This window comes from Mus musculus, chromosome 1, assembly GCF_000001635.26.
Source record: "Mus musculus strain C57BL/6J chromosome 1, GRCm38.p6 C57BL/6J".
NCBI lineage: Eukaryota > Metazoa > Chordata > Mammalia > Rodentia > Muridae > Mus > Mus musculus.
In genome coordinates, this window is record NC_000067.6 from 24,675,794 (window position 1) to 24,702,590 (window position 26,797).

Below are 26,797 nucleotides of genomic sequence, written 5' to 3' on the forward strand. Positions count from 1 at the left end.
CACAGTTTTGGCAATCCTTTGCTAAAAAAATAACTAACGGATTAGAAGCAATCTCATATGACAGAAATCCATAGTCTGGATCTGAAACATGAGGCAAACACTTGAGTACTGAAGGAGATGGAATCCCCAGAATGCAGTGCTTTGGGGAGGTGGAAAGACCACAGAAAGTGGGTCCTAATGAAAATTAGGCCACCAAAGGCATGACCTTTGAGAGGTGTCTTAGTTAGAGTTTCATTGCTGTGAAGAGATACCGCAGCGACTCTTATAAAAAAAAACACTAAATTGGGGCTGGCTTCCAGTTTCAGAGGTTTAGCCCATTATCATCATGGTGGGAAGCATGGCAGTACGCAGGCAGAGATAATGCTGGAGGAGCTGAGGGTTTTACATCTTGATCCACGCAGGCAGCAAAATGAGACTGGGAGCCCCAGTGGGTGTAGCTTGAGCATAGGAGACCTCAAAGCCCCTCCCCCACACAATACATCACACTTCCTCCAACAAGGCTACACCTACTCCAACAAGGCCACACCTCCTAACAGTGTCACTCCCTATGGGCCCAGCAAGCATTCAAACACATGAGTTTATTGGAGCCATATCTATTTAAACCTGTGGGGAAAGCCTGCAAATGAAAGGGATAGTCTACCATGTCGGGTCGGGATAGCTCCTCTGATCTCCACACAAAATGGAAGACTTCCTTCACCAGCAAGGCTTCCCTTTCTGGAACCTTGTCTGAGGAATCCAGTTTCTCTCATCTTCTACCTCTCTCTCTCTCTCTCTCTCTCTCTCTCTTTCTCTCTGCTCATATATAGTCCTTCTCTGCCCTGAATAAAGTGTACGCATACAAGCCCTCCCTGAAGAAAGGTATGTACACAAGCTAAGATGGTCTAAGAGAGCTATTCATCAAAATCCTTGGAGAAGGCCTTCTCCCTGGCACCTGCTCACACTAGACTGGAGTCCTGTAGACCCCACTGGTTCCGAATGCTGCTTCATCCTTCAAACCTGGTGTGTATCAGCTGTGTCTGGATACTTTAGAGAGGAAACAGAGGAGGTAGAACTACAAAACCACCACAAGTGGACTCAGTCGCTTCCTCTATTTTTGTTCTTCAGCTGCCATGAGGTAAAGTTTTTCTCTACCACACAGTCTTACATAATATACCATGTAAGACACCATGAGTCAAAGCAATAGATTGGATAACCATGGGTTCTAACCTCTGAAATCATAAACCATAATAAGACTTATAAATTGATTATCTCAAGTACTTTCACTTAGTGATGGACAACTGCCTAATGGAAGAGGTCTCAAGGAACCTATTTGAAAATGGACATAATACTACGATATAGAGAAAGGTGTTGTCTGATTCATACCAATGTGGAATGGGATCTGAATCCTATGGAAATATGCAAAAGTAAGTTATTTGTTCCATGGCAGAATTAGGGAAATGCAGCTTCAGGAGGAACAGCTTGTGCTCACAAAATTACTGATTATGTGATCGTTTTCAAAGAGGATTTGGGCCATTGAAGACAACAGGGATGACTGGTCTCAGGTGGTTTTTGATATCTCCTCTAACCAGCAAGCCTACTACAGAAGGGTTAAAAGGCATTGGCTCAAGAAGTAAAGCACAAGCATGACTTGTTGGTGATGCACTTGGGGACACACATGAGATCTCAGAGACGGACACACACTTCCACCAGAGAGTTTCTGATGGGACCGGTTCATATAAAACACATTCTGTTTCCACTTTCTTCTCATTTCGACACTTCTACCCAACCCTTAACTACTGCAGACTTCCAGTCAGAAATAAGACCAAGGTGAGTAATAATATCACAGCAGAATAAACTATAGCGACGATGGAGTTCATCCATAAACTGTTTTGACTGCATCCTAAGTGTCTTAGTGTCCTAAGGATGGAAGTGTTTATTGGGTTCACAGTGCAAGGTTTCAGCGCATTGTTGTGGTGATGTTATAGACAGCAGGAACTAGAGGTGGCTACTCACATCCAAGGTCAAGCGCACACAGCAATGAGTTATGCACGCATGCTAAGTAAGTCTTCAGTTCTGGTCCAGGGATGTGGAAATGTTACCACCCACATTCAGGGTGGGGCTTCTCACCTCAGCCCAATTAAAGGAAAAAATCCCTCACAAGCCCACAGGACAATGTATTCGAGACAATTTGTCACTGAGTCTTCCGAGATGGTTCTGCATTGTATCAAGCCCACAGACAAACGTCCACAATCAAAACTAAATATCACGCCGGGGTTTGTTTATTCAATTTAAATACACACTAATACACCACGGGACCCAGGCAAGCATCCCAGGTTTTCCCTCAGCTTCACATAAGATTTACAACAATCTCTGTTTTGTTCACTTGAGCATATTATTAGCACCTACAGTTCATAGACTCGGACATTTTAATTGTATGAAACCATCATGGAAATTCACAGGTACGCGCAGATGGAAAAAACAAAACAAAACGAAACATCACGTGGTAGCACAGTGCCGTCAAGCAATGACGTGACCTGGTCATCAGCAAATTATAAAGTCATCTGGGCAGATGACATTCTTTTATTCTGAGTCATTCCTGCACCAGGATGACTTCTGATTGCATAATGGGATCAAAACCTTGTTTTTGGAAGCAATGAAAACCCGTAATGTCACTCTACATTCAGAGGCACAGACACAGCCCTGCCTCCGTAAAGCTCCTAGAGTGCCAGCAAGATCAAGTGGCACGCAGGCCGCGCGTGGGCGGGCAGCGTGGTGACGTCACGGTGCGTCGGGTGCGCCCCGCCTCGGCTCGGCTGGTCGCCAGGGGACGCTCGCGGGCCGGGTCTCCTTGGCAACCCTCCGCTCTGCCCCTCCGCCCCTTTAACCTTTAGGCTGCGCAGTTCCGGGTCCCTCTTCGTTCCGTCCCGTCCCGTCCCGTGCCTTCCCTCCCCACCCCTTTGGGCTTATCCGGACCGGAAGCGAAGATGGCGGCGGCGGCGGCCGAGCTGGTGATCGGCTGGTGCATCTTCGGCCTCTTGCTCCTGGTAGGGGAGGCGCTCCGAGTTCTCCCAGGGTGAGGGGGTGGGAGGAGGAGGAGGGCGGGCCAGCGCTGGCCTCGCCTGTCGGGGACCCTCCTCGCCCGCCCTGCTCTCTGCTGGGTCCGCGAGGGTCTCCGGAGGAAGGCGAAGAGGCGCTGATCCTCCGCGGTCTCCTTCCTAACTTCAGCCAGCTTCTGTCTCTTGTCTGAGAATGTAGCTGGCGGGTGAGTTTGGGGACGAGCGACCCTCGGGGTGGAGAAAGGCGTGATCACGGCTTGAATTGGAGTCCTCACCGCCTCTGGGCCAGGCTTCTGGGCTCTGACAGAATCAATTGTTTATTTGTTTAAATGCCTCCTTCCCCCCCCGCCCCCCCTTGTTTCCCCGCGCCCATTGTGCGATTCTGCCTTGATGACGTGAGTGTCACGTTCTAGGTATTACATTCCACTTAGAACGCTGTAGAGCCGCTTGGCCAGGCGGGAGGTTATTACCTGTCTGACCTCAGGTGCCTTCTTTTCCAGACTTCTCTGATCATTGGGTGCACAAAACCCAACTGTAGTGACTCAGAGTGACCTGGTTGTTACTTTCTGACTTCGTTTAGTTTGCTTCTCTTATGACATTTCATATTGTCAAATCCTTCCCCACTCTACAAAGACTTCAGTCCTATGGTCAGTTAGTGTTTGCATTTTGAAACTCGTCCGATGTGTTTCAGATTCCCTATACTGACCCTTGGGTAGTTTGTTCAGGTAGTCAAGTTTTTCAGTTTTTCATCAGGTAGCGCGCGCACGCGCGCACACACACACACACACAGAGATACAGACACACACACAGACACACACACGCACACGACACTTGCCTTGCATGTTCAGGAACCCTAAATTCAGTCTTAGTACTGGCATGCTCCCTTCACTTTAACAAATCCCATTGCCCTGGGCCATGCTTAGCTTGTGTCCTGGAGGGAGGCTATCTAGCCCTGTACTAGGAGAGAATTCACTGGCTTTCCCAGCCCATATGTTTAGTGAAAAATAAGCATGTTACCAGCAGGAACGTAGAGTTGGAGTATCTTGATTAATGAAAAAGCATTTAAAGCACAGTAGTTTTACTGTGGATACAGTAGTTTTATCTAGGAGGATACAAACAAAATAATAAGTGGCTTTTTAAGAGGGGGCTGATCATAAGTTAGGAAATAGAGATCTTAAGCATTGAAAGAGAAAATATGATTTTATAAGGGAAATAGGACTTGGGAGAGGATACTGTTGGAAGAAAGTGCCAGTGGAAAAGTAGCCTTTGGATAGTTTGTGGCCTTGAATCAGGAACAACCCGGCAGTAGAGAAGTACTGTTGCGAGGTGCAAAATGTGATTTACTAAAAATTAAACGGACAGTGGTGGCACACGCCTTTAATCCCAGCACTTGGGAGTCAGAGGCAGGTGGATTTCTGAGTTCAAGGCCAGCCTGGTCTACAGAGTGAGTTCCAGGACAGCCACAGATACACAGAGAAACTCTGTCTCAAAAAACAAACAAAACAAAAAACAACAACAAAAACCCCCAAACAAACAAAAATTACTGTCAGTCTGTTTAGTGCTTGGCTTATTAGAAAGGAGCTGTATTCATGTCTGCTTTTCGTTCTGTCTTCAAGAAAGTTATTTTGGTTGAAGTGTGTGTACAAAACCTAGTCAGAAGTAGAGGACTGTTTTGGTAGCTGGAGATGTTCTTTGTGATTGCACCAAAAGCTAGCACATACCAGTTTCTTCAGGTTCTGTGGCAGTGTGCAATCTAAAACCGAGAGCGTTGTCTTCCCTTACGTTCAAGGCCATGAGTCCGACTAAGTGCTGAGGGGAGCTTTTGCCCATTCCTGGCTCTGTTTTGTGATCTCTGTTTGCTACTTAGGAGCTAGTGGTAACTCGCAGTTCATCTCCTAAATATGGATATACTGAATTAGGCAGCATCATATATTACACTTATTAAACACAGATCTGGTCAGAAATGTCCTGAGAAGTCCTAAGTATTGAAAAGTTGTCAAGCTCACACTACTGTGTTCAAGCTTTCCAAGTTTCTAAATGTCACTCAAAAGCTTGAGGTTTTAAATTACACTTTAGGGCTGGAGAGATGGCTCAGCAGTTAAGAGCGCTGACTGCTCTTCCAGAGGTCCTGAGTTCAATTCCCAGCAACCACATGGTGGCTCACAACCATCTGTAATGAGGACCCGATGCCCTCTTCTGGTGTCTCTGAGGACAGCGATAGTGTGCTCACATACATGAAATAAATAAATCAATCTTTAAAAAATATATGTTAAATTACACTTTATTCATTTGTATGGTTTGTATGTGTGTTGTTCCTGGGGCTGGGGTGGAGTCAGTGCAGGTGTGTGTGTGCATGTGTTCATGCATGAGAGAGTGCACCGCAATGTGTGGGTGGAGGCCAGAGGACAACTTCCTTCTATTTATGGGTCTTGGGAACAAGCTCAGCTCTGACACCAACATCTATGCTGGTTAAACCCTCTGTAGGTTTTGTAAGTGATATTTCATTTTTGTTCATTTGAGAAGTACCACTAAAAACCAAAGTCTAAGTCACTTTAGTTTCAGTTGTTTTTTCAAATAAAGAATGCTGTTGTGTCAGGAAGATTGGCTTTCAGCTCTAAGAGTTTTAAGGAACCTTGTCTGGTAACCACCATCATACTTTGCTATAGAGTGGGACATTATACGTCCTTTTTTATTTTATTTTTTTAAGATTTATTTATTTATTATATGTAAGTGCACTGTAGCTGTCTTCAGATGTACCAGAAGAGGGCGTCAGATCTCATTACAGGTGGCTGTGAACCACCATGTGATTGCTGGGATTTCAACTCAGGACCTCTGGAAGAGTAGTTAGTGCTCTTAACCTCTGAGCCATCTCTCCAGCCCCTATACGTCCTTTTTTATCTTACCGAACAGAGGTCAAAACTTACAGGTTGAAATTTAATAAAATGAATTTTTATTGTTTCATCAAACAAAGTAATAAGTAGTTGTGTTGTTGTATTTGTGTGTAGTGGTGAAGAATGCAAAAGCAAGGACAGTTAGGGTCTTGTTTCATGATAATATGCCAGCAGTCCCCACGAAATCCCCTTTAAATCATGTGCCCAAATGTCAGAATTGCTTTTTAAAATGTATGTCTTAGTTAGGGTTTCTATTGCTGTGATGAAATACCATGCCCAAAAGGCAACTTGAGGAGGAAAGGGTTTATTTAGCTTACATTTCTACAGCACTGTTCGTCATTGAAAGAAGTCAGGACAGGAACTCAAGCAGGGCAGGAAGCTGGAGGCAGAGACTGATGCAGAGGCCATGGAGGGGTGCTGCTTTCTAGCTTGTCCTCACAGCTTGTTCCTCTTGTCTTGCTCAGCCTACTTATGAAACTAAAGTCCACCACCCGAGGGATGGCCCCACCCAAGATGAGCCGGGCCCTCCCACATTGATCACTAATTAAGAAAATGCCTTACAGCTGGATCTGATGGAGGCATAATTTGTATGTCAAGTTGACATAAACTTAGCCAGAACAGTGGCAAATAACATATTATTATGAGAATAGTTTTCAATTTTTGAATATCCAAAAATTGTCCTAGAAACACATAGTGTCTGGGGACTTTATACTTTGAAAACAAATGCCAGTAGTGTATGAAAAGATTCAGAAATAATTGTTCCCTCTTTTTTTCCTTTTGATTATGATCTTGGACTAAGAATCGGGCTTTAGTGTCCTGTGCCACACACAGAATAATCACAGTTGATGCCTTATGCTCTTAATCTGTTGTCTGTGTTAACCGTGAGCACCCCGACCCTCAGGAAGTTCATCACTCCACCTTTCGCGTGCGCTTCCCACGACTTCAGAGGCAAGTCTCTATCTGCAAATCAGATTTATTCATGTTCTTTATAGGGAGGGCACTGCTTATGGATCTGTTAGAGCTCCACAGTCTATGGCCTCACCCCATCCCACCCAAGCAGTCTGCCATTTCACAAGCTCCCTGGAAACCACTCTGCATCTTAGTTTGACAAAACACTTTAGGATTCTTTTCTATGCCCCATTGGTCTGACCTTGGCCACTCATTAAAACCACCTAGGGAGGTATTAACATTCCAAATGGCCAGAACCGTTAAGTCCAAATTTCGAAGAATTGGAGAGCTATATTAAAAATCTTTCCTTGATTTTTAATAATAAATAGCTTTTTAAAAGAAAATGAACTGCTCTGAGGTGTCACTTTGTAGCTAGTAACTATTTGTTAGTGGCTAATTTAACAGTGCTGTTTGTTAAGCAGTTACCACCCCTAAGCAATGTACTACGCAACAGCTTAGTTAATCTTGAAAACCCATTAGGCGAGTTCTCTATTCTCGTCTCGTCTTTTATTCCCCCTCTCCCCCCAGACAGGCTTTCTCTGTGTAGCCCTGGCTGTCCTGGAACTCACTCTGTAGACCAGGCTGGCCTTGACCTCAGAAATCCGCCTGCCTCTGCCTCCCAAGTGCTGGGACTAAAGGCGTGCGTCACCACCACCCAGTTTATGTTTTATTCTTGTTGGGACGGTTGGCTCATTTGATACAGTTACTGTTGTCATCTGTTTCATAATCCAAAGGTGAAATTTGGGGTTCTTTTAAAGTAGTAAAAGTTGAAACCTCTTGGTGGTCGATTCTGCCGGGCTTCTCTTGTAACTTGTCTATGTGAGGTTAATGCATGCCTCCTCTGTGTTACCTATCACCTTCAGCTTGGTAAAAATGCTATTATCTCTTTCTTGTAGTCTGTGTAGACTACACTCAGCAGTACTGTAAGTGCAGAAAGATAAGGCCCAGCTTCCAATGAGTTCAGAACAAACTTGAGGAATGCTTACAACAGCTTTGAATTCACTTTAAAATACGTGTTACATGTTATATAATATTTTATGAGATATAACGTTCTTAAAACAACAACAAAAAAAAACATTGAACATTTAAACCAGAGTTCAAGCTTGGGTGTTTTATTTCTTGTGGTTTTATTTATTTATGTATTTATTGGCTTAAAGTCCTTCCTTAAACTTAATTATTTTCTTCCTTTCTGTAAATGACAAAGTTGACATGCCAGCACTGTGTGGGACAGGTGTATAACTTTGATGGGGTCCAGATGCATTGAGCAAAGTGAAAGAAGCCAAACTCAAAAGCAGAGATGTAACATTCCTACACAGGGACACTCTAGAAAAGACAAAAACTGTAGGGACAGACGCCAGGTGGTGATGGTTACAAATCCCAGGTGGTGGTGGTTATAGACCCCAGGTAGTGGTGGTTACAGACCTCACTCAGGTGGTGATGGTTACAAATCCCAGGTGGTGGTGGTTACAAATCCCAGGTGGTGGTGGTTACAAATCCCAGGTGGTGGTGGTTATAGACCTCAGGTAGTGGTGGTTACAGACCTCAGGTAGTGGTGGTGACAGACATCAGGTTGTGGTGGTTACAGACTCCAGGTGGTGGTGGTTAGGGCCTGTGAGTGTAGAATGGTATTATTTACAGTAGGTCAAATCAAAATGTTCAGTTGTAGTGGGACCAGCCTTGGTACCTTAATTGTGGTAGGATTTGGAACTAGATAGAAGGTACAGTTAAGATTGGTGTTTGTTTGTTTGTCTTGGTTTGTTTTTCTCAGCACTCTAGCAGGTCTCATTTAGAACACTGTCCGTTACTGTTACTTAGATGTCTCTCACATTAAAGCCATGGTGCTTGGAGGATTCTCACAAGCTAGTTGACTTTATGGAGTTGAGGTGCTTAAAGGTATTTAAAGATAGGTCTGCCTCACAGTCAGGGCTGAGAACCACTAGTGTGTTTCTGCAACTTCTGTCATTGAATCAAGTAAATACAAAATACAGTTCCTGACCAGTACTGCCGTGAATGAACATAGCAATTATGGAGATGCTCAAAACCCACTGGAGCCTCTAATTCTGAAGCCCTGGGAGATGGCCCCAGCTCCCTGCCTTAGAGGGCCTCCCTGCATGCTCCCAGTGCTGCCTCATGATGTCGAATTGTGACCTCCTGTCTTTGTCAGTAACTAGAGAGGTCCCACAAATGCCACTTAGCTAGAGATGTCAACTCTTTTACCTCTGGGCACGGTTTTCACTAGAAAACGTAAATGCATGACTCAGTTATCATTGCTGACTTTTCTTTAATGCCCTGAACATTTGGATTACAGCTTCTGTGTGCTGATTAGCAGTGACCCTTCAGGTAGATGGCATCTGTGGGTTGTCATAGCAGAAATCATTTTCCATCCATGTTCTGTTCTGTGATGCTTTAGCCATAAGATTGGAAAAGAACTTCAGGTACATTTCCTTTGGAATGGAGAGATATATTGGGGAATGACATTGTGTGTAACTATTAATAATGTTTGGTGAGGGTATATGCAATTGTGCGCTGTGATTCATAAGGTGTGTGCAGTGAAGTAAAATTGTACTGCCTTCATAAATAGGCTTTAACATCCTACCTTGTGCAAGTTAATAAAGATTTTCCTTACACATGTAAAAAGAAACTTTGTCCAAATAAACTTGTCATACATGTTGATGTTAATGCTCACGAATGTATAAGGTAATGAGGTATTTCTTTTTGCTGTGTTTCAGGCTATTTTGGCCTTTTGCTGGGTCTACGTTCGGAAGTACCAGAGTCAGCGGGAAAGTGAGGTCGTCTCCACTGTGACAGCCATTTTTTCACTGGCTGTTGCTCTGATCACATCAGCACTGCTGCCGGTGGATATATTTTTGGTTTCTTACATGAAAAATCAAAATGGCACATTCAAGGTAATTAGTATTGTGCTATGCGATTATTCTTCCTTGTGGGTACTTAGCAGGTGCTTCACTTAACAAACCAGTGAGTTTTGTTTTCTTCTGACTCTCTTTCTCTTCTGAGGTGTGTGAGTGCCTGTGCAGAGGCACAAGGCGTCCAGAGCAGGACATCCGGCATCTTCTCTCTTTAGGTTAGGCTGGTGGGTGGGATCCTGTTTCTGCCCCCACCCACCCAGTGCTGAGGATGTAAGCATGGGTGGCCATGCTTGGCTTTTGTGTGGCTACTGAGGACCTAAACTCAGCTGTTGCTGCTTTCACAACCACCTTGCCTTGGTACCCACTGAGCAGCCCCTCCAGGCCTTGTGTGTGTCTCGGGTGTGATCGGGAATAAGTGAGTATAGAAATGAATATACAGCCGGGCGGTGGTGGCACACGCCTTTAATCCCAGCACTTGGGAGGCAGAGGCAGGCAGATTTCTGAGTTCGAGGCCAGCCTGGTCTACAGAGTGAGTTCCAGGACAGCCATGGCTACACAGAGAAACCCTGTCTTGAAAAAACAAACAACAACAAAAAAGAAATGAATATACACACTGGTGGACAAGATGCAGACAACTGCCTTATATGAGAGTCATCAGTCCAGCCACCCAGCCAGCAGCAAGAGCCATTTTGTTAATGTGAAAATGTTCATTGTAAGAGGTTTTATTTTTGGACTTCTTATAAATCTTTGGCGGCATATTTGATTTTATTCCCATTAATATCACAAATAAATGGTGTAGGAAGACTTTTGTTAATGGCAGAACAGCATTTAGTGTACTTCATAGTCTTCCGGTACAGAAGGAGGTTGCTAGGCTGAGCTGAGTAATTTTGGCCAAGTTACTTAAGTTTTCTGTACTCTGGCTTCCTCATTTTAAAAAGGAAAGGCGTAGATTGGAAGATGTTCTCTTTCAGTTACACAAATTTCTTTTGTTCCTTATTAGCTTAATTAAGCCTCTGTGAAGTGGGTACCATATGTCAGTATCTGGCGCATGGTACTTGAATAAAGTAATAATTTTTGAATTTATGAACAGTAATGTGTACTGTTTTAATAAACCTCTGATTTTGGTCTAAATGACATCAACAATTGATAACATTTTTGTGGCTATTTTTAGATATATTCTGACAGTTGTAGACACTAAAATTTCTTTTTTCCCTGTAGGGCAGACTCCCAGTCAGTATTAATGGAGTCTTGGTGTGTGCCAGACAGTGTAGTGTTGTAGAGGTAGTTGACATCTGTGTACTGCTTCTGTATGTCAAGTGTTTACATACATTGCCTTCTGTTGACTCACAAGCAGCCCTATGAGGTAGTTAGATTATTCATGGATTTATGGGTAAAAACAATTCAAAACAAAAATAAAAAGACAGGTTCAGTCTGAAAATATAAAAGAGATTGAAGCTCTGCTCTCTGCCTCCTGAGGTCTTTTTCATTTTAGTTTGTGTGGAGGAAGATGAACCTTTAAGAAGCACACATTTCCGTAGATTAGCCAATAGTCTGCAGCTCTCTTCCTTTGTTTTCCTTTAATCTGTATTTTGTGTTTTTCACTGATTGGGTTTGGGTATACAGCTGTTTCTTAGATAAATGATTCTGACTTTATCAAATGCTAGGGTGTTTTTATTTAGAAGTAGTATAATGAAATTCAGGAAGTACATAATTATAAACTCCCAGGATGCTTTCTCTCTGCAACCTGTGAAATTAATGTATATGTATATGAAAATGCACCAGTATTCTGATCCTGTAGAAGCAATATAATTATCTCTTGTGTAATTATTGTTTGAACTGAGATTGGATTTTAGGTTTTCATGGAGAGTTTTTATATGTTAAGGGAAATGTTTTTATCTTTAAATTTCTTTTTTTTTTTTTTTTTTTTTTTTTTGGTGCTGAGGGCGGAACCTAGGGCTTCATGGATGCTAGCACTTTACTGCCTACAGTTGACAGTCTTTTTTTTTTTTTTTAAGATTTATTTATTATTATATATGAGTACACTGTTGCTGTCTTCAGACACACCAGAAGAGGGCATCAGATCCCATTACAGATAGCTGTGAGCCACCATGTGGTTGCTGGGATTTGAACTCAGGACCTCTGGAAGAGCAGTCAGTGTTCTTAACCGCTGAGCCATCTCTCCAGCCCTATCTTGAAATTTCTAATGTAAATGTTTTTATGAGCTTATGAACTTTGTTATATACTGCTGATTTTTCATACCCATGCCTAAATTGCTCATCTTTTTCTGGATTGTAGTTATTTTCCTTTTTTTTAAATTTAGTCTGGATTCATTCTCTTTGTTTTTGTTTTTGTTTTTCAGTGCCAGGCTAATATCAGACTCAGGGCTTTACCCATCAGCTCCACCTCTAGCTCTTGCGTTAGGTTAGTTTGGGAGATTTCATTATATTCCTGAGCAAGGGTTCAAGCCGTTTCCTTCTCACTGGGAGGTGAGCCAGTTTTAGAGCTCTTGCCAAGCATGTCTCAAGCCTTGGACTCTGGGTTTGAATCCTAGTTTCCTTTATCTTACTGTCTGGACTTAAGCTTTTCTTCACCTAGAACTTGCTTTGTCCCAGGCTGTTCTTGAAATTAAGAGATCTGCTTGCCTCAGTCTCCTGGGATTAAAGGTGTGTATCACCATGCCTGGACCTAAATTTAGATGGGTGAGATCTTGCCCCAAAGTCCCACTCTCTTAATCTGTTAACTCCTAGAACATAGAATCCAGCTCCATTCTACTTCCTTTAATACTTGAACCATATATTTTGTAGTTTTGCTTTCTCAGCTTGTTTCTTTTGATTAAAATGTTCTTCATAAGATTGGACTTCAGTAACCACCCAACAGAATTTATACCAGGCTCTTTTGAGACTTCCTTTTTCAAAGCAACTAATCTAAATCTCTTTACTTTAGCCTTAGGCAGGCTCTTCAGATAAAAGCAGCCACATTCTTCACTAATATACCACAAAAACACTCTCTAGGACACATGCTGAAGTTCTTCTCCACTGAACCTTCTTGGGCCAGGTCTGCATAGTTCAAGTTACTCTCAGCAACAAAGTCTTCCCATATTTCTACTCGGATGGCTCATTAAGTCCCACTTAAAGCATTCCATTGCTTTCCAAATCCAAAGTCCCCAAATCCACATTCTTCCAAACAGAAGCATGGTCAGGCCTATCACAGCAGTACCCCAGTCCCCGGTACCAACTTCTGTCTTAGTTAGGGTTTTACTGCTGTGAGCAGACACTATGACCAAGGCAACTCTTCTAAGGACAACATTAAATTGGGGCTGGCTTACAGGTTCAGAGATTCAGTCCATTATCATTAAGGAGGGAGCATGGCAGCATCCAGGCAGGCATGGCACAGGAGGAGCTGAGAGTTCTACATCTTCATCTGGAGGTGCTAGTAGAATATTGACTTCCAGGCAGCTAGAATGAGGGTCTTAAAGCCCACACCCACAGTGACACACCTACTTCAGCAGGACCACACCTTCTAATAGTGCCATTCCCTGGCCTGAGCATGTGCGAACCATCACAAGTATCTCAACAAAGAAGTAGTAATTCTGTCTGCTTAAGATAGAGATTGAGATCAGGTTTAAATATATTAGTTCTATCTGTTTGTCTGTCTGTCTATCTGCCTATCTGTCTGTCTATCTGCCTATCTGTCTGTCTATCTATCTATCGATCTATCTATCTGCCTATCTATCTATCTATCTATCTATCTATCTATCTATCTATCTATCTATCTATCTATCTTATTTATCTGCCTATCTATCTATCTATCTATCTATCTATCTATCTGCCTATCTATCTATCTATCTATCTATTTATCTGCCTGTCTGTCTGTCTATCTATCTATCTATCTATCTATCTATCTATCTATCTATCCTTTAGATTCAAACTGTGAGACCTGTCTGTAAATGACTGTTTTGCCCGGAATAATCATTATTGTTCTGATTCTCCTATACCAGATGCCTGTGCCACTGTACCCCACCACCCCCTTTCCATAGCCCAGCTTCTCGGGACATTACCAGATGCCCATAGAGAGAGGAATTTCTCCTGACTTAGAATTCTTTTCTTGAGGTGCGGCTGAGAGCCGGAGAGTTGTGTTGTGCTTCAGGAGGCTCTGAATTCACCATGAAGAACAGGGAATATATATGTGAACCCTCTTGGTCTTTTATCTGTGGAATTCATAACCCTCCTGAAATATTCCAATTTATTAGTCTCTAGTCCTACTTCTTGATTGTTCCCCCATTCCTCTGGAGTTTATCTACTTTGGGAGGCCAGGGTTTATAAAATATAATAAGGGCATAGAAGGAAGGTTTTCTAAAGTAAGTCTTTCCAGCAGTCCATCAGATACTTGGGCAGAGAACTACATAAAGGCAAATGCACTAATAGCCCTGAGCTCTGTTATCTATTTTATACAATTTGTAGTTAAAAAATAACAATTTGGCCTATTGTCTTAAAATTTGGTCAGACAGAAGAACCTATTAATTAAAAGATGTTAAATTTCAATGAATATTTGGCCTTAAATTACTATTAAATTTTTTATTCTTAGTTTATATTTTGAAATTGGGATTTTGTGGAGTTTCCAAGTTCTAACTTTTAAGTCATTTTCACTGAGGACAGCACTACTCTCTGGGGTTGTCTGGGAAACTTGTTGAATCTTTGTATAATGTGTAACAAATAAAAAGAGAAAAATACACCCTTTAGTTCACTGATTTGATTATCTTAATTAAAATTCTTTTTAATCTTCTGCCTTGTGTAAGGAATCTCTAGGGAGCCCAATGCAGATTAGCTAATACGCACGAGTGTGTTCATTATTCACTTGGGTGCTCCAGCAGTGTGGGCTCCAGCAGTAGATACTTGAAGCACTGGGTGCTTCCAGCAGTGGGTACTTAGCACAGTGGGTACTTGCAGCACTGGGTGCTTCCAGCAGTGGGTACTTAGCACAGTGGGTACTTGCAGCACTGGGTATTTACAGGACTGATTACTTATAGCGGTGGGTGCTTGTGACAATGGGGCAAAGCCTTGTCCTGGTCCATAGACTTATCCTTGCTTTGCCATAGTAGGCATCAGGCCCTGTTTAGTTTCAGCTTCTCTCTGTCCGTTTGGATGCTTTCCTGTCATTGGTTTTAAAGATAGAAGTTAAAAGCTGTTGGTTGTGACTTTTTCTGTCCCCTGTCCTCTCCAGAACTCTGTGTGGTTTTTGTTCTCTTATTAAAGACCTTAGTTTTTAGTATTTACATGGTATTTTTGTTAAGAATTTATGATATGTTTTCTCATCTTTCCTCTAGACAGTGATTGCCTTTAGGTTTTTGTTATCGTTGTTGTTTTTTTTTTTTAATTTTAAACAAATTGCAGTGAATATTTTTTGTTATAAAGAGCTCTTCTTAATTAAAATCAAAGGTGCAGACGAGTTCACTGGGATATAGGTTCATCTATACCTCAACTTCTGTCTTGCTCCAGGGCAGACAGAATAATCTTGTCAGTAGATAAACTAGGTATCAACTATTTTGAGCTGAGCAATTATAAGCAGTTCATGGGGTGATAGAATATTCTGACTATTGAACACCTTAAGCTGGGTTCCTAGGTCCCATGAATAGTTGGAATTTCCTACCCATCTGCTTCAGGATGGGAAAAGGAAGACCAATTTAGGACTCTTGGTTGCCAGAGAACCCAGCAAGAGTCCTAAGGTCATTCAGTCATTCATTGGGCAGCACTTTAAATAATTTAAATACCACTATTGGTCTTGCTATGTCAGATGACCTTTGTGTTAGAGTTAGCATAGAATGTACTTATCTTGCGCTTACTATATGAGAGTTTTTTCTGCTACAGTTTTCAACCACTGGCTATTCCCAGCATGCTAAGTTGTGGGAACTGGGTATGTGGAAGGCTCCTGTCATAATACTGGGATACTTCATCTCTGTAGACATTTGGAAATCTCCATTTTTTTCTTGACATTTGTCTGTTATCAAATGACCTTTGGAGTGTCTACTTGCCGTCATACCTAAGTTCTGTCTCAGCAGTGTACAGATTTTATCCTGTATAAATGGTGAATTTGAATTACATTTTCAAGTTTAGCAATTGAAGTAACAGGTGGAAAGGATGAATGCAGAGGCATTTCAGTTAGCTTTTAGGGGTTTTTAACAAAGGTACAGTACACTTGTGTCAGTCACTGTGCTGAGCAGTTTCTGTCAACTTGACACAAAGAGTCACCTGGGAAGAGAGACCCTCGACTGAGAAATTGGCTGCACCAGGTTGTCCCATAGGCAAATCCATAGAGCAGTTTTTAATGTTTGGTGTGGAAGGGCCCAGACCTCTGTGGGTAGTGCCACGGCCCCTGCCACCGCACCCGCCGACCAGGTCACCCAAGCCATGGAGAGCAGGCTAATAAGTAGGGTTCTTCCATGGCCTCTGCTCTAGTTTCTGCCTGGAGTTCCTGTCCTGACTTCACTTTAGGATGGATCGCAACCTGTAAAGGAATTAAAACCTTTCCTCTCCTGGTTTTCAGTAAGAGTTTCAACACAGCAGCAAGGCTCAAAATACAAGTTCCTTTTGTGTCACTGTGACAGAACACCCATGAGGGAGAAAGGGCTGACTTAGCTCACATTTCAGTGCGTTAGTCGTGTTCTTGGACCGAACACCCCGCTGTGTGTGGAGAATGTGGTGGAGTCTACTCACGTGAGCAGAGTGTCTCATCCTGGGCCAGCTCTCATAGCCATGATGCTGCCCTCTTTCAAGATGTGCCTTCCTCCCTCCTTCAATCTCTGGAGTCTATCAGGTCTGCAACCTAATTCTAAATATAGCCACATTGACAATGAGGACTGACCACAACAATATCCAAATCTTCTTAAAACACAAATCAGACCTCTGATTCTGCATCAGGTCTTCACTGTTTTCTATTCTATGAAAAATGCAAAATCCTTGCCCGTCCCACAGGCCCCTCTGACATTCGCTCATCGTCTCTTTGTGTTTGCTTCGGCTTCCTTCCCACAGTTCTGGTGAGCCTGACTTAAGCATCTTGCAGGTTTTGTCAGTTTTGATCTGTATATTAGTTTTTTTTTTTTTTTCTTCCCCTCTCTGTATTTTCTTTCCAAGATTCATTTATTCCTTGAGTCACATTTTGGGACAGTTTTGGGAAGTCTTTTCTTATTGTCTGGTTCTCCCTGGAACCATGTTGACAGCTCAACATTTATGATTACTATTACTTATTGATAAGTGTTTGTTTGCTTCTCTGGTTTTATTTCTTGTAGAGACCATTTCATCTACTAACAGGCTTCAGAGATGAAATTCAGTCGTAGCAAATTTTAACTCTACGTGTGAGGCAAATTGTTGCTAAAGCTAAGATAGTTGCTGTCTCTCTCCTTTTTCTCCTAGGACTGGGCTGACGCCAATGTCACCGTACAGATTGAGAATACCGTTCTGTATGGCTACTATAGTAAGTATCGGCCAGCTTCACTTTTCTATCCTGGTTGCCAGTCGAACGTAAGGTAAACTACATGAACACTCTTAATCAATAGCGATTATGAAATTATAGTTTGCACGCCAGGAATAAATAATATGCAACTGTTCTTAGCACTCTAAAACATTTAAAACCTACTTGGCCTTCGTTTCACATGTAACACTTCTTGAGGGGGTTTCGAGTTACGGTAAGTCTATGTGTTAAGTCAGCGCGTTCCCACACTGGCGCTCTGTAGTAGATACTTGTGTTTGTAGCACTCCTGTGCTAATGAACATTGACAGGAGTTGACTGCCCCCTGGGACTCCAGCACAAGCTTGCTTCTACTCCGCAGAGCTGTGTTAACACAGGGGTCATGGTGGCTTTCTTTCTGTCACTTCTTCCTCCTGTTCCAGTAGTAGATAGTGAAAGGCTGATAGAGCTGCCTACGTGCTTCCTTCATGTGAGCTGCCCTGCAAGTGAGGCCTTCATAAAAGGTATAAATGCGTACTTAGGAAAGAGATGGCATTTCCTGCAAACCAGTAAATCAAGATGTTGACTGAGTTTAGTAGGACATTTTATTGGGAAGTGAAAAATATAGAGAAATTTTTAATTTAAATTTTTTTCTATATTTATTTGTGTGTGTGTGCATGTTTGTGTTTGGGAGCTTGTGAGTGTTACAGTGTGCCTGTCAGGTCAGAGGCAACGTGTGGGAGTTTGTTTACTCTCCTCATGGTGTTGAACTCTGCCTGACAGCTGCAGCCAGGTCTTGCCTTAAGGAAATGGTTTATTACTATTATATATGCACTCTATCTGCATATCAGAAGAGGCCATCAGATCCCAGTATAAATGGTTGTGAGCCACCATGTGGTTGCTGGGAATTGAACTCAGGATCCCAGAAGAGCAGACAGTGCTCTTAACCACCAAGCCTTCTCTCCAGCTCCAAGCGAATGATTATTTTTTATTTTTTTTACTTTTATTTATTTATTTATTTATTTATTTATTTATTTATTTATTTTGGTTTTTCGAGACAGGGTTTCTCTGTATAGCCCTGGCTGTCCTGGAACTCACTTTGTAGACCAGGCTGGCCTCAAACTCAGAAATCCGCCTGCCTCTGCCTCCCGAGTGCTGGGATTAAAGGCGTGGCCACCACGCCTGGCTGCGAATGATATTTTTAAAAGAGGTTTATTGAGCTTTAATTTAGCAATCTGGGTTCTAAGCTATTTCTTTTCTCCTGATCCATAAGAACCATGAATTCCTTTGGTTTAATTAGGTTTTAGAAGATTTTTAGAGTATTGTTGTAGAATTTATTTTTTATAAGGATCATTTTATTAGCGTTTAGAAGGAAAACATAGCACAGGTTAGGAGAAAGTCCTAGAAGCTACCAGGACAGAGGAAGAAAAATGCCAAATGATTTTGTGTTAGCACTGCCTTTTCACAACAAGTTATTTTAAATGATACAAATGACCTCTTTAAAACATTTATTTTCAGGGACTGGGCCTGTCACCTGTTAGATTGTTAGTCACCTGCCTGTACATCATGTGACAAGATAACCAAACTTGCTAGGGAATTCTGAGTCCAGGAATATATATATATATATATATATATATATTCCCCCCCCCCCTTTTTTTTTTTTTTTGAGACAGGGTTTCTCTGTGTAGCCCTGGGTGTCCTGGAACTCACTTTGTAGACCAGGCTGGCCTCGAACTCAGAAATCCGCCTGCCTCTGCCTCCCAAGTGCTGGGATTAAAGGCGTGCGTCACCACGCCCGGCTTGTCCAGGAATATTATTAAAAATTGTTATTTTTAATAATAAAAATCTTATCTGTGAACTTGGAGGACCTGCAGTGACCTATTACTACCAAGACCACAAGACACTTGTCAACCAGTTTATTACTTCAGGCAGATGTTTTAATTTTATTCCATCAACCCACAGAGAAGAATTTTAGTGTATTTTTCTGAACCTTCCCAAGGATGTTCTCTGTCTTCTCAAGGGTAAAGTGTCCCGGTCTCAATTGAAATGCAGAGGAGATACGTTTGCCATTAGTAGTAGTGGGATGCCTTAGGGATTGAGGGCTGAGAGCCTGCAGAAGTTAGCCTGTGATGAAACATAAATTGTCTTGGTGACTGAAGCTCTGTATCAGATTGCATGTTGGATTGTCAGTCCTCAGTTCAGTCTCTAGTGTACACACACACACACACACACACACACACACACACACAAACACACACGTTTGGACAGTTGAGTCAGTCATTTACAAAAAGAAATTTGAATGACCATGAAGTCTAAATGGAGAAAGTTATCTAGATAATGGTGATTATTCTTGTCTTCTTCACTGTGGCTCTGTCCAGCTTTGACTCACTATGGCTCTGGCTACCACCTTGACAGGATTGTGCAGCTTCTAAAGTAGTTAACTGACCCCAAGGCCAGCTGTTTCTCCCGAATGTCAGATCTGTCAAGTTGCCTATTAGATTTTCTTCTGGATCTTAAAATTCAAAGCATCGAAGGCACTGTTTTTACTTCATTCTTTTTTTTTCCATAATGTGCTTAGTCTTAGTTAATATTTTATTATTTAAAAATATTAATTTAATTAACATAATGTGCTTAGTCTTAATTAAACTATTTTATTAATACTAAGTGGTATTACTAGACACTGTAGATTGTTTTTAATCTTTTTTGTTGTTGGTAGCACATCAAATACCACCATGATCCAGGAAGTTTATGATAATTCAGCCCAGTGCTGGGGTGTCATAGGTGGGGAAGTAGGAGAAAAGGGTTACCCTTGCCCCACAAAGTCTTCCAAACACAGCAGCAGCATTTGGTGAAAGTCGGCCAAGAGCAGTGTTATCTTGAAAGGGAGTCACCAGCTGTAGTGTTATAACTCATGGTTCCTGTACTTTGCTGCCTCCCTACAGGTCCACTTCCCTTTGCAGGGGCCAGGGCATTGTTTTTATTCATAACTCCTGTTAGTCCTCCTGGTGTATAAATGCGTCTGTTGTTAGTCTCGCTAGGTGCTGTGGACTCTTCCACTTGTTCTCACAGTACCATTGCACTGTGTTGTAGACGAAGACATTGGTGTTGGCGATCATCGTGTTAGTGTGTGGCAATGCCCAAAAGAGATGTGTACAACCCTAGCTGAGCTGTTTGCTGTTAAGGGAGCTAACCACTTTCTAGTCAGTGGTTCTGGGAGTATGACCTATGAGAATAATTAGTAGTATCAAAACTCTAGGACAAATTCAAGATCATCTGGGACCTTTAACTCAAAACTGTTGCAGAGATTTTCTGAGTTAGAGGGTGTGATAGGCAGCTTGGTAATCTATTAGGAAAAAGAAATGATTCTGACTGATTTAAGCATTCAGATTGAGGAAGCACATGTTTGGGTGCATATGTTTAGAGAGCTTCTGAGACCACAAACAGCAATACTGAGCTGCAGAGACCTGCATTACCTGTCTTGGAGGGTTTGCTTTCAACACAAAACAATCCACTTGCAAATCATGTGGCAGCTATTTTTTCCTAGACAATAAGATTAATATATGCTCGAATGCCTAATTAGTGAGGATTTAGTTTGTGAACATATTTCATTTTTCTTTTGTTTTTTGTTTTTTGTTATTGTTGTCTTTTTTTATGGTTTTAGAGCTGTATTGTAGAAAGACAGGGAGAAAGAGAGAGGGTAGAAAGAGAGAGAAGGGCTGGCCATGGCCATGTGGAGAGGGGGAAGGGAGAGAGAGAGAAGGAAGGGGAGAGATGAGAGGAAGGAAGGTGAGAGCTTAAAGCCATATTTGATTTCAGAGAGCTGCTGTTACACGGCTTTGTCCTGGGCTCATCGGGTTTTGTGTGGATTCCAGTTTAGGGGAAGGCTGGGTCTGAGGTTATTTCCCGTGGAAGAATTGGGCAAAGAGACTTAAATTCTTAAAGCCCTCATTACATTAGTTTCGTTTGTTTTCCTCAGTGAAATGTTCAGGAGTACTAATCGCCTTCGAATTTCTGATAGGAATTTATACCTTCACTGCCTTTTAATTTAACATTTTATTAAAATCCACTGGTCCACTTATACTATGAATGGCCCTCTTACTGAGCTTGATTTTGGCTAGTATTCATATTCATGTAGCAAATATTTACGCACTGAAAAATCTAGTCTTGTGTTTAGTACTGTGCATTGGAACATGTTGGTTAATATCACCACCTTTTAAAAACCTTTATGTATGTTGAAGTTGTAAATCTCAGTGATTGTAGCAAGTAGATTTAATTATTCCCAAATCCTGGTTTTACTGTTAGAATTAAGAGTTGTACTTTTGATAACATATTACCAATGTAAATACATTTTATTAAAAGAAATATATTAAATGTAAATGATGCAACTACTCTATCAACACACCATAGATTGGCATAGAGAATTTTTGAAAAAAGAGACTCTTCTAACTAATTTACTCTGTGATGGGTTGCTTCTTCTGTCCAGTGGCACCAGTAATAGTTTGGAAAATAGATCCCAAAAGATTGGAAAAAGATGCTATACAAATAGTAATTATAACAGTTGGGATAAATGTATTAGTATCAGACAAGATGAACTTTAAGATAAGTATTATCTGAGACAACAATGAGCTTTTCATAATGGTTAAAGGGGTAGTATACTAAAAGATTCATTATTATTATTATTATTATTATTATTATATTAATGTTAGGACTATAATTATATAATATGCCCAAACCTATAAAAGTATCAAGTGTTTAAAATATGTGGAAGATAGAGTCCTGGCAACCTCTGGTTAGACAAAATATACTTGGATTTGATTCATAGGGAAAACCTTTAGTACATTGAACTCCACGTGTATTAATTGCCCAGAGAACACAGGAGACAGACAGTCATGACTGGATGGCTGTGCGGTGTGCACCTTTAACCCAGTGTTCAGGAGACTGAGATAGGTGCATTGCCTGGACCCAGGAGTTTAAAACTCTAGTTTGGATTGCATAGAGAAGCCCCAGTGAAGGAAAAAGAGAACTGCCAGCCAGGAAGAGCAGAGTTGTATATCATATGACAGGGAGTGTACGTGGGTCTTACAGCTTTTATTAAACATTAAAAACACAAACTCACGAACTAGAAATCAGAAAAGTATTTAAATAGGCATTCTCGCCAGTGCAGATATATGAGTGGCTAATAAATACATAAAAGTGCCAGCATTATTAATCACTGGAGAAATATAGATTATATTTCTAAAGAGATATACTGCCTCAGCTAGAAAGGCTGCTTAGCCGAGGCCGACTACTGAAATACAGCTGACTTGGTGGCTTGCATAAGCAAGTTTCTCACGAGGGCCTTCACTTCACCCTGGCACTCAGACAGCAAATTCTCACTGTTCTCTTAGCAGAGTTTGTGTACTGTTTCTTCTTGCTTTTTTCAGGGGGAGGGCGGGGGTGCTGAGAGGTGGGTCAGGGCACCAATCCCATCATACACCCCACTTTATGCCATCATCCAAACCTATTTACTTCCCAAATGCCCCACTTTGAAATATTAGCAAGGCTTCAACTTTTATTTGGGTGCGGTGGGGTGTGGTGGGGGTGGGGCCTTAGGTCTCTGACTTGTGCCCTCCTAGGGTCACAGCATCCTGGCACCTTCCCTCTCCGTTGCCTGTTGACCATGAAGTGTGCAGTTTGCTTTACGGAGCTCCCTCTCACTCATCTGGCAGCTCCCCAGGAGCTCACACACTCGCTCAACCTTCTTCCACTGACTTCTCCAGACTGTGACCCAAACTACCCTTTTAGGTATTCACAGTAACACGAAGCTTAACAATGGAACTCTTGTTTTTATCATTTTATGTGATTTTCTACAATTGGAAGCTTACCTTAATTTTAATTAGCAGATGACACACACACACACACACACACACACACACACACACACACACACAAAGTGAGCCTAAGTTCTGAAGACTAAGACTGAAGCTTACAAATTGGAATTGTGGTTCTTTGACTTGTATGAAATACGGCCTTTAGAGTAACCAGTTTGTAGTATTGGTCTCTGTGATTCTGCCTACTGCGCCAATGTTTGTGTAGCTTTGAAGCAAATGTTTTGGACATTGCTAGACAATTAGGAATAGTACCAGAAATACCTAATTATTTTGGTTATTTTATTTAATCAATTATTTTATTAAAAATGACCTTGTACTCTGACCTGTGGAATAAATACTATAAAGAGGGAATCAGCAACAACGGAGTCATGCACAGAATGACTGTTCTTCGTGATACAAATTCATGATAAGTTCATGCTCACCAACAACTTTATTTACCGTTCTGTATTCTCAGTGCATATGCAGGAAAATACTCGAATGGCTTCTCTCAGCTCTCAGAATCTATCTCGGTTATCACTTAAAGTATGGGAAAATTAGCAGTGTGAAGCAACACTTTCTGTGCGGTTTCTTGGCATCTCGGATCTAAATGCTTCCCGTGCAGAGCTGCAGGGAAGTTGTCTGTTGGTTCTGGAGTCCTCCTGAGGCTCTGCTAGGGAAGCGGTAGCTCCTCCCTCTGAGGCTCTGCTAGGGAAGCGGTAGCTCCTCCCCCTGAGGCTCTGCTAGGGAAGCGGTAGCTCCTCCCCCTGCTCGCCCACTTGTTGACCAGCCACCTGAGTTTTGTACAACAGCTCTTCTGCAGGCTAGAAGACAGCATGTAAGCTGGAGTCTCGGAGAAAGAGGGATTGTGTGGTCAGGACAGAAGACAGTCTTGCTGTAATCTCAGAGTGGCATTCTGTTCTTTGGTGATGTGCTCCTTATAAGATGAATAATATGTTCCCAGAGTTGAGATATTGTATCTTTTCTTTACTCCAGTCTAACCTCATGAGATTAGGGTTCTACATTTTGATGTAAGTATATATTCTCCTCTCATGGGGGCTGAACCATATCCAGGGTGCTTATTTATAACTGAACACATCGTAGCTGGAGCCTTTTCTATGTTTGAAGAGGTCCATGCCCTTTTAGGGGTTGTGTAACTCTTAAAAATAATGCACACTCTGAAGGTTAATTATTATTATAAACTTTGCATGTCTTACAAACTTGGTAAAAACGATGCCATTTTCAACTGTACTGTGCTGGATTCACTTTGCTCTTCTCTCGTTTAGAAGTCTTCAATCAACGTGTATCAGTACAGGCCCGTGACCTTCCCTTTATTTGATTTTTGTCAGGCTTAAATATAAAGACTCGGGCAGCTTTATAAAATGAATTAAGAAATCTCTTTTAGAGAATGTCACAGGCCACAGAGCCTTTTCCCTTCTACATCCTATAGGTTACTAATTACCAAGGGAACAAGATGGTTTACAATTGGTTCATTCCTTAGTGAGTAGTCTGCTATGGGCAGTGCGCTTTCAAGTAGTTCATTATGAAACTTTTTCATAACAACTGTGTGACAGGTGTTGTCTTAGCAGCTGTTGGGAGTGCCTGCTGCAGAGGATGAGGCAGTGCTCGCACTAGCTCAGAGCTGGAATTGAAGGCTGGCCTGGGCTGCTGGGTCGTGTTGTAAGGGTCCGAAGTTCATTTCTTCTCTGGTCTTCACCCTTGGCAGTTAGTCTCTGACAATCATAAAATGTCCAAATGGTGCGGAGTTATTTTAGGGCACTGTGTATCAGTTTCAAGCAGGAAGCAGGTCAAAGGGGAAGGTGGAAATACAGGAGAAGTTGAAAGGAAGATGGGTGTTGGGTGTGCAGCTCTCAGAGTTGACCCCAGGTTTCCTCATAGGATAAAAGAAGTTGGAAAACTTTTTTTATTCCCAGAGTACAGTATCTTTATACTTTCACCCTCTAAAACTAAAATTTGTGTAATGACTAATGATTCTCAGTGTTAAAGACTGACTTTGGCAGGCCAGGCAAGCACCATGCCACTGAGCTAAATCCCTGTTGCCGTTTTATTTCAATTTTGAGACAGGTTACCAGTAACTTGTCTAAGGTGGCCTTGAACTTGCTTTATAATCCAAGGGGTGCTCAAATTTATGATCTTGGTACTTCAGCCTCCGCATTAGCTGGGATTACAGGTGTGTGCCACAGAAACCTATCTCTTCCCTTTTATCATAGTGCTTTGAGTTAAAGGTTAATAATAAACAGGAAAATGCTCTTGAATTTTAATATTTCAGAAATCGACTGTATTTAAGTTAATTTCACATGCATTATCCCTTAGCGACACAAAGCATTTAGAAGGTAGATTGCTTGCTTTTTCTGTAACTACAAAAAACAATGTAAGGGTGTGGGGAATTGCGGGCTGGTCTCCAGTTGAGCTGAAGTCTGAACCCCAAAAAGGATGATAATTCACCTACATGACATGGTAGGTGTGCCCTCATGCTCCTGGAACTCTGGCTTCTGCCTAAGTTACCCCCCCCCCCCAAGAGAAGTCAAGTAGGCAATGGCCCAAGCTTCTAACCTTTAGGCTAAACTCCTCCCCAGTTACCTAGCAACAGTAAAGACCATAAAAGGGGCTGTTAGGCCTCCACCTTGCTCTCCTCTTACTTGTCTCCCTCTTATCCCTCACTCTCACCCTCTCTCTCTCTCTCTTTCTCTCTCTCTTTTCTACCTTCTCTCTTTCTCCCTGCCTTTCTACAATAAAGCTCTAAAACCACAGAATGTCTCTGCTCATCAAGGCCCACTGCTCTTGGAGGATGGGACAGACTTTCTCTTCATGAGCCGATTCTAATCTCCCGATGGCAGGCCTTCCTGTGCTCCAGTCAAGATCTGCTGCACTCACTCCCGCTGGTGTTGGGACCCTTTTCCCTCATCCCTTTCTCCCATAACCCGGCTGGCTTTAGCAAAGTAGCTCTGGGACTCCCAAGTAGGGCTGCCCCTTGCCACCTCCTGAAGAGTGGGTCAGAGGCTTAGATGCCCACCTGGGGAAGACTGGAAGGTAGATAGCAGCCCCCCCACACCTGACAGACCAGAGCATAGGTGGAACTCTGGTGGGGTGTGGGTCTTCCCCCCTCTCCTTCCCCAGGGCCCCCTTTTTAGTTCCTGACATAGGGGAATTAGCATGTGATCTTTGCCAGTAGCTCTCTGTTTAGTTGTTTTGCTAGTTTGTTCATACATACACACACACACACACACACACATATATATATGTATATATATATATACATATATATATATATACACACACATAATGTGAATCATATATGTATATTATGATATATGATATGGTATTATGATATATATTAACATATATATGTTCACATGCATATGAAATATAAATATATTTAATTTTTTAGACAAGAAATGGGAAGTTTATGAGTCTGATCTGTGTCAATTTCTGTGCATATGAGGCTTTTTCTTTATGTGAGCCTTGATATCAGTGGTCCGACCTACCTAAAACTTGCTTACTGTAATTTACTAATGGTAGTCTGTAATGGAAACACAAGTACATTATAAAGATGTCAGGATTCAGAGTGCTCTGACTGGGAAGTAAGGACTGCTTCCTCTGATGATAAGTACGAGTCTGGAACACATCTTTAAAAGAGGTAGTTCTTCTGTTTCACGACAGTAGAAGACGCAGTATTTGAGTTTCTGTTTATAGATATAAAAGGATAACTGGGTGATAGAAATGACCCAATCATAAATGTTAATTTAGTT

The 26,797-nt window shown here is 41.9% G+C and overlaps 1 protein-coding gene across 4 annotated transcripts in view; it reads left to right on the top strand.

Moving 5' to 3' along the window:
• Positions 1 to 1,198: 1,198 nt before the first annotated feature.
• Positions 1,199 to 26,797, top strand: part of Lmbrd1 (LMBR1 domain containing 1) — an 89,310-nt gene continuing 63,711 nt past the window's right edge. The window contains exons 1-3 of one of the 4 annotated variants that reach the window (XM_017322292.2): positions 1,199 to 3,023; positions 9,604 to 9,780; positions 17,148 to 17,208. In XM_017322292.2, coding sequence (XP_017177781.1) covers positions 2,964 to 3,023; positions 9,604 to 9,780; positions 17,148 to 17,208 — 298 coding nt within the window. In that variant the 5' untranslated portion in view covers positions 1,199 to 2,963. Of the gene's footprint in view, positions 3,024 to 3,100; positions 3,242 to 9,603; positions 9,781 to 17,147; positions 17,209 to 26,797 lie in introns of those variants that run through there. The other 3 variants (NM_026719.2, XM_030242602.1, NM_001310483.1) reach the window with 3 other exon arrangements.